Raw genomic sequence first — 9062 nt, forward strand, 5'->3', positions numbered from 1 at the left:
AAGCACATTCAATTGCTCTCAAGTTTAGGGATTTTTTTTAATGTGATGAATATGTTTTTCTTTCACAGCAAATATGTTGCATATGTGTGCCAGCTATAGTCAGACTTTATTGTAAATGTTTGAAAGGCTATTGCAACTATGGGATATTGCCAGCCAGTTAGTAAAAAGCAAATTGAGCCTATTGAGAGATTAATTCACCAACTGAAAAAAGTACATTTGCCTTAGAGTCATCAGATATTCTACCCAACAAACTCATCCTCCAAGATAGTATCCCTAATGAGCTTCCTGAGCCAATTAAACATAAGCAGGAAGCATCAGTCATCAAAATTGACTATTTTCAGCTAATCAGCTGTCTGCACAAACTGCACAAGATTGAGAAAAGGAGGAACAACTTAAAAGTTGTTTTTTTTTTCACTCTTCCCTCACTTTGTTGGTTTCTCAATTTTATGAATGCTGCGCCTTGCACATCAACCTATAGATGGGAATAGTGCCTTATTGTACGTAAAGTGCTTTCCCCTGGATTATTATGCAGCTGAATAAAATGAGTTTCAATGGGTTTCAGTGATTTGCCTAAAGACACACAATTAATGTGTTGCTGGGGCTCAAAATTATGTCCTTTCCTCTGTTACAGTTGTTCTATAAATATGTTTATTTGATAGATAATGTCTTTACATTAGGACAGACTGAGCAGCGAAGGAGGATGGTAGTGAAGATATACAGTTTTACTTCCATATGTCTTCCCTCCTTCAAAGACAGAATTGTTCTGGTATATGGCATGAATGTGCCTACTATGATATGATTGATTTTTAGGTGTCATTGATGGAAATTGCCTTCATGGTCACTCTTTGTGTTCAGTTTACTTGTATATGTTCCTTTAAATGTGCACCTATGCATAGAATCTCTTTTACTTTATTAAAGAAATGTAGGGGTGGGCTCCTCTGAGGGAAGCTATGTATATATCTCAAAGTTGCCTTAAGAGTAGAATGTGAAATAGCACTTGCCTTTGAGGGTAGAGTGACAAAACTTAGGGAGTTATTGTGCATGCTGTCTCGAAGGGATTAGAGGAAGGGATTGTAAAGAGCTAATTCCCCAGTAGAAGAAAGCGGAAGATTCCATTACAATGACCCACAAATCTAAAGTTGCCTCTCTATTCTTGAAAAACTGGACTTTTTTGCATTAATCAATTTTTGAAAATATTCCTATTTTCCAGATTATAATAATGTATTTTTATACATAGTAATTTAAAAAAGGTAATGAAGCATCCCTTTTCTTTCTAGTTTATAGAAACTGGAATGGTGAAGAAAAACAGATTTGAGCAGTATTTCATGGCACAGTTCTTCAGTGTCAAATTTTTGTATAAACAACTTCAAAGAAGTATTTAGATTGTTTTGAATTATTTCTTGTTAATGATTAAAAAGAAAAATAATACAGTAAGATGAGAAAACTAAACTTTTCCTGATTTTCAGTTTCTTTTTTTTAATTTTATCTTGTTGCATATTCATGAATTCCAATTTTGAAACGGATTAAAGAATATACTGAGCATTTTTAAGAAAGAAAGTTACACCTTATCCTTTGATATGGATATTTACCCTTCAAAATACGTTATACATGGTATATATGCAATTATGGTTATTGAATGAATGAGTGAATCAATCAATCTGCCAGTCAATAATTGTGAATCCAAAAGTTATTATTATAGATCCTCTGGAAAAATATCTAGAACACCTGTGTTGATTTGAGTAAAAGTGAAAGTATTTTGCTAAATTTTATAAAGAGGACATTGAAGATGGAAATCTGAAAAATTATTTTCCAATTTCAAATAAATACATCAACATATGTTTATTTAGTATGTGTCATATGGAAAACATTTTTGTAGTGAAGGGCTGTAAAGATGATTAGTCATGGTCTCACCTTCAGGAAACTTAACCTTAATTAGAAAGGCATAGCATATGCTCAAGAAAGGTAATTAAATGCTAGTGACTATGCAGGCAGAGTGAAAAGATCACAGCTATTTGTCTGCAAGGAATAAGAGACTCTTGAGATAAAACTTGAAAATCACATAAAATGTGCCGAGTTGAAGAAGAGGGGAAAGGGTATACCATGTGGTAAAGAAAAAAGAATGGGAAGAAAGGAAAATAGAAAACAAGCATGAACAAAATAATAAACATAGAATTCACAGATTTCTTTAAGAACAGACTAACATCTGGAGCAGAAGTTTGGTTCTTGAGCAAACTAAGGAGAAATCGGATAGTTTAGTTCAGAAGAGGAGGGAATTTGGATTAGGATCTTATTGTAAAAAGAAACTCATTGGAAACTTTTGCAAAGTGTTTTATTGTGAATTGTGAGAATGAAAACGAACATTTCTGGACTTGTGAAATAATTGAGAAGTGAGAAAATGGAACTAATAGATCAAAGCCCTCACATAGAGGAAAGGTAGAATTGACCCTACCAAAGGGAGGTCAGATGGTTAGGGATGTGGAATCATGGAGTAGATGGGACATGAATATATTTGGTTAAATATGTCGTGGAAAATAAGAACCATGCCTCTTCCTTGGAGACTTGGAAAATAACAAGAGGTATTATAAAGAGGTAGAGAAACTGGAAAGTGAATAAGAGATAGAATCTGCTAGTTTGTTTCTGAGGGCACCATCTTGGTGTCTCATGAAAATGTTCAGCACTTGTTTTGTTGGAGAGATCAAACAATAAGATTGCCAGGAAGTAAGCATGTCCCATTTGGGGTTGAGATAGTTATTAGTTTTCTCTTGCAGCATAACAAATTAACACAATTTTTATAGCTTAAAGCCACATTCATTTATTAGCACATGATTCTGTAAGGCAGAAATCTGAGTGGGCTCAGCTAGGTTCTCTATTCACTGTCTCCCAAGGGTGAAATCAAGGTGTCGGCCAGGATTTATTCTTATTTGGAGGCTCTGGGGGAGAATCTGTTTCCAGGTTCATCTGGGTTGTGGCAGATTTCAGTTGTGGATCTGTGGCCTCTGTTTCTTGCTGACTGCTAAAAATAAAGGAGAAAGTGTTTTTTTCTTTTGAAGAACAAAATATTACATTTTCTTCTTTTCCCCTTTCCATCACTTCAATGAAACTCTAAGAGCAATTTCAAGGCATATAGACTCAAATGTTTAAGAAACAGAACTATACTAAACTGTGCTTTAATTTAACTGAAACTATCTGTGGTGGGCAAAATTGTAAAATGGCCCCACAAAATACCCCAGTGTAATGTTTGTGACTGTTAATGTGATAGGGTGTCACTGCCATGTCCACTACATTAAATAGGCAAAGGAATTTTGGAAATGTAGTTAAGGTTATTAATCAGTTGACTTTGAGTTAATCATAGGGAGATTATCTGGGTGGATCTAACGTAATCACACGAGCCCTTTAAAAGCAGGGAGATGTCTCTAGCTATCAGGAGAAGACGAAGTCAGAAAATCTGAAGCATAAAGGGGCTTGAGCCCTAGACATCCTGCTGCTTCCCTGATGGGGCAAGCATGCCAGTTGGGAAGGCCTGTGAGAAGGTCTGCTAAATGACCCATGGCAAGGGACTGCGAGCAGCTGAGAGTAATCTACCTTACTGCCATCGAGGACTTTGCTTTTGCTGTCTGTGTCAGAGACGAGTTTTAAAAGTTTTAATCTAAATAATACAATTGTATTTTTATCAATTAATTATTTCAATTAATATATTCTGGATATGTAAGCAATAGTTTACTAGAATATATAATAAAGTGAATAATAATCAAGATGTCGCAGAATAAGGCAAGGTACTGGACATATGTTTTTTAATCTTAACGATAATACTGACCCTGGTTTATTATTGTCCCTATTATTGTCCCTTTGAGGGAGCCAAATTATTCAGTAACTTATCCACTCTCAGAGTTAGTATATGTCAGACTCAAGATTCAAATCTTGGTCTGTTGGACCTCATAGTCCAAGTCCTTAAAAAGAATGCCAAAGAATAAAAGATAAACCTATATTTCATTTTTGTGGACTATAGGTAATAGAGTACCATTTATCTTCACTCTCCTTTTTCAGATTTTGAATTTTATGTTTTTTTTCCTATATATGTGTTTCGCCATTGCTATATTCTTCTCTAGGAATAGCATACCTATCAGCGTATTAAACTCAATAAAGAAGCTTTGTTTAAATTAATATTCCCTAAATTTACTTGACCATGAAAGGATACATTTTCTTTTTTAATTTAACACTATTAATACATTTGGGAAAGGCTGATAAACAGAAAGAGCAGTTTAAGAATTATTTTAAAATTGTTCTTTTTGTTAAGAGAAAATCATTTTAAATATTATGAATATTTCAGAATTAATAACATAAAATTATAACCTTAAAATTTTAATTTTGAAAGCTTATGAATCCTAAGTTCAGTTGATAAATGTAAGTGAAATGCTAAACACATTTGTCCTGGGAGGATTGATGACATCTCACTCTATATTTTTCAAAAGAAAACTGTCCTTGGGTGGTATATTTAACTAGTGTGCTAATTGATACTGTTATTTGGAAAATCTCTTAGAAGTAACAACCCTAATGCTTTCGTTAAGTGCTATGCTAATTTAAGTATCCATTAAATGGACAGCAGAGATACATTTCACTCATCATATATCCGAGTTATATTGGGTCATATGTTCAACTCCAAAGCTGTCTTAGAAAGGTGAACTTCACATATTGGATCATTTTATTCAGCCTTAGCATTAAGTGAAATATTCTATTATTCATAACATCACCTTTTTTGAGAAGGAGTTCAGATCTTTCCAATATCATTCAAAAACATTACCAGCATCCCTGTGCTGTAGGGAAAAATTGTTATTGCATCCATTTTGCTTATAAATAAATGAAATACTTGAGAACCAAGAACTAAGAAGTTGGTTAAATTTCTTAAGTGATTTGTGGAAATGAAAGTAGGAACAATGTCTTTCATCATAAGGTTTAGTTTTGTGCCATATACATTGGTCTGTATATTTGATTCAAGAAAGTTAAATGAAGCTATAACCTTATATATCCAAAATTCTTGATTCTTTTGACTTAATGTTCTTTTCTGGTAGAACGGTACTCAGCTTTTTGAGAAATTTTACTGCTGATTTGTAAAATGGCACAATATTATCTGTCAATATTACCACAATGGGAGTTGTGTTATATTGGAGTTTGATTTGCATCCTTAAAAATATGTTCAAAAACAAAGAATTCTCTGGCCAAATTACACATGAGAAAGAAGGCCTTATTTTATTTACTATGTATTTCCTTCCGTCTTCTTTCCAAGGTATTCTCAAAAATATGTATATTTTTAATTTAAATCTTTAAACTTTTATGGCTGTAAGATCTTGCCTATCTATTGTTATTACAATTGTTTTATTTGTTCTTGATGACTTGCTTTATAGTAAGGTGTCTATGTAAAAAAAGAAAAACTGGATCCATATAGGATAATAATAATTCTAATTTCTACATATGTTTCTCAACAGAGGTCTTAAATTATTTGAATTTCCTATTAACAAGTGCTTTTGGTGTCCACGTTTAGTTGTTACAGGGTAGGTCGACGCCCACACCTGACAAGCGGGAACCTCCACAGCTGGGTAGTGGTGGTGGCCTGGTCGAGCAGCTCAGCGGGGACTGTGACGACGAAGATGGCTGTGGGGGGTCAGGAAGCGGAGGAGTCAAGAGGACGCTAAAAATCACAGACTGTGAGTGTATGATTCTAGCAGCACTTTTAAAGCGCTAATTACGGATTGTTGTTAGAGATAAGAAATTGCGACAATGAATTCAGAATAAAGAAGGAGGAATTGGAAATAGCAATTAGTTTTAGGTGTTTGGGATGTGCATTCTTGCGAGTTTTCTGTTTTGTTTTGTTTTTAAACTAATGGCATTATATGAAAATGTCACTACTTTTCACTGAGGAAAAGGTAGTGACTAATCAGCAGTTCCGATAATGATAAAGTTTTTTTTTGTTGTTGTTGTTGTTGTTGTTTTTTTAGGGCATGAGAATAGCTGCTATGGTGGATATTGTGGTATATTGGTAAATAAAGTGAAATCAGGGTAGTGACATCTTACTAAATAAGGAAATCCTGAAATTTTTCCACCACACATTATGTAAAGGAGATTTCACTTTATTAGGTTTTTATCATATTCAAATGGAAATGTGATTGGTTAACTATATGGTTAGTTGTAGTGAAAACTATACTTGGATTTAACACTTATAAATTTGCTCTTCCAACGATATTTCACCAAGCATTCACTTTGTTTTGATTGTGTGAATTTGAAAAATATCTCTGGTGTTAATGGTCTGGTGATTATCACGAAAGATAGAACTGTCAAGTAACAAAATATCACCAAACGGGTTTCCTTTCCCTGTCCTCACATACAAAATGAGGAACATGGGCAGAGGAACCCGAGTGATCCACTGAGAAAGTGTGAAAGTTAACAATGGACACAGAAGAGCTGGCTCTCAAATCCTCATTTAGCTCAGGCCACGCACAGCGCAGGTTTCTGGAACTGTGGCAGTCCTCCCTGCAAGCTGACCTGATAGTCTCCCTCCAAATCACTCACAGCTGTTCAGGACCAGTTAAGGGGTCTTTTGTGAGTTTGGTGGGAGGAAAAACAAAATTATTTTCTTGGTTCGTTTCACAAGATAAGTATTATAAATCATTGGGGGTATTCCACTACTTATAGTTTTCTCACAAAACTATACTTGTCAAGGAGGCAAAAATGAATTTTTACTTCAAAACCCTGCTTTCGGTTACTGCTGAAATGGACAGGTATGACATGAGCAACTATACATCTGAATTGGGGAGATTTAAACTGTAGATGGTTTTCAGAAACTACAGGCAAACATTTAAAACATCCACATCTGCTGTAATGGGTTGCCTATTACGTTTCTAAGAGTTTATAAAGTTGCCTTTCGATTTTTAATAAGCAGTAAGAAAATCGCTGTGGACAGAATGTTAAAATAAAGAGGGTCAAAGAAAGAAGCAAAGGGCAGCTCACATTTCTATTTTCATAAAACATTATATTTTTACTGTCTTTAGATAGTTGGATACATTGGTAAATAAACTGACATGATTGCAGATGGTCTTTATATTTTAAAAATATGTGCTTGAGAATGTTCACCAAGGTGTCATTTGTATTAAGAACTTACAATGCATCATTATTTCTTCGTTAACACTGATGCTTATTCCTTATAAAATGCATGTCAACACATAATTCATTTGTCACTACAAAAATGTTTGATTAAATGAAAGCTTTATATATGTATTATTTCAAGCTATATATAGCTATAAGAATTACAGAAAAACTGTGTCCTGTAAGCATACTGGATTCTGCTCAATTTAAGCAAATGTGCAAAGTTGATAAATAATTTATTAATGACCATTTGAACTGATTTTCTGTTTCTGTTCATGTTTATTTCAGGCAACAGAGATCTATATACTTTAATGTTCAAAGCTTCACCATGAAAATATTTATATACTTTTTAGGTGTCTCTCTTTTAGGTGTCTCACTTTTATTTGTTCACTAATATGTAGCTTTTGAAATATTTTAATTTGTATCCCAGTTTTAGGTAATTATCAAATTTTAACTTTTATGTTTCTTGTAAAATTCAGCCATATATACTATTTAATATGTGTATCATGCTTAAGAAACTGAAATATTAATCATGCTTAAGAAACTGAAAATATTTTCCTTTTTCAATAGGATGGTTTTAAAAATAACAATATTATAGAAACGTTTTTTTTTATATTTATTATATTAGATATTCCTCATTTGTGGATATTTCACTAGTCACCTAGAATTTCAATATTGGAAAGTCTCGGAAACTTTACTTTGTCTCAACACAACCACTCCCCACCTCCATCTGATACTTCCATCCTTTTAAAGTAACCAACCAATGCTGGCTATAAACACCAGGGGCAAAAATATGTTTGGCCATGCAGAGCAAATTTAATCTCAATACCACTAGTAACTCTTCAACTATTTTACTATTCCTCTTATATCTCTAAATTCTGGTCCTCTCAAATGCTGAAAAACAAACCAGAATGCTACTAAACACAGGCTGTAGCAGACTAAGCCATGTGGAGTTTGAAAATCTGCTCTGATGTTGCTTGTACTTCTTATGTGACATCATAATTTACATTAGCAACAGCTGTGACACTTTCCTGTAAAAAGTGAAGAATATATACTCCATGATTAAATTCATCTTGATAAGGTGGTTCACAGTGATCTCAGGCAAAATGAACTTGATCATGAGATGATGATTCAGATACCAGATGTTAAAAAAACTAGTAGGATGATTTTGTCTTCAAATTGCTTGAGATAATACATCTATTGTTTTACTCATCGTTGCCCAAACATTATTATGTAGTTTATTTAGCAACATTTTAAGTAATTTCATTTTAACTGAAAGATCTATAAATGACAACAGTATAGTGATTGTCTACTGTGTGTTCAAGGGGTGTTTTGTCCAGTTACCTCAATACGTCCATGACCAGATGAATTATTGTATGTTTCATAAAACCTGGTGCGTTTAAAGGACCAATATGATATTCTGGTCCCTAGGCCCTCCTGGATTCCCTCCCATTCAACCATCCAAAAGTCTTTGTTTAGAAAAAGGATGGTTTACCATTAGATTTTCTTCCTACCTTGTTGGCTCCTCTTTCTCTTCTCCTTAATGGACTCTTCATTATGATCCAAAATTCTGCATGTTGAAGTATCTCAGGGCTCCTTTCTCAGACCGTTTATCATATCTAGTCATAATTATTCAAGCTGCTCACTAGGTCATAACAATTATAATTATTACCCTGACATTACTAGCATTATCCAGTTTATAAAGTGTTTCTCCATGTATTATCTCTGGTAGCTAGGCTTACTGAAACAGAAAGTATACTATTTAAATAAGAGCAATTTAAAATAGCAGCATAATATATTGGAATTTTAAGTTTCTGAGTCTAGAAAGAGTTTTTGTTTGATCTTCTACAGTCTAAAATAAATACAACTGTTGTTTATATTGTGCTTTAGATTTCTCACTTAGTAACCTCAGACCACCCCTAACAGAA

General features: G+C 33.7%; 1 protein-coding gene across 1 annotated transcript in view; it reads left to right on the plus strand.

The window, feature by feature from the left end:
- The window catches only part of GPC5 (glypican 5), an 860649-nt gene extending 853337 nt beyond the window's left edge, over positions 1–7312 (plus strand). Inside the window, exon 7 of the mRNA XM_077158527.1 lies at positions 5537–7312. Coding sequence (XP_077014642.1) covers positions 5537–5737 — 201 coding nt within the window. The 3' untranslated portion in view covers positions 5738–7312. The remainder of the gene's footprint in view (positions 1–5536) is intronic.
- The last annotated feature ends 1750 nt before the right edge of the window (positions 7313–9062 follow it).

This window comes from Tamandua tetradactyla, chromosome 4, assembly GCF_023851605.1.
Source record: "Tamandua tetradactyla isolate mTamTet1 chromosome 4, mTamTet1.pri, whole genome shotgun sequence".
In the NCBI taxonomy this organism is placed as follows: domain Eukaryota; kingdom Metazoa; phylum Chordata; class Mammalia; order Pilosa; family Myrmecophagidae; genus Tamandua; species Tamandua tetradactyla.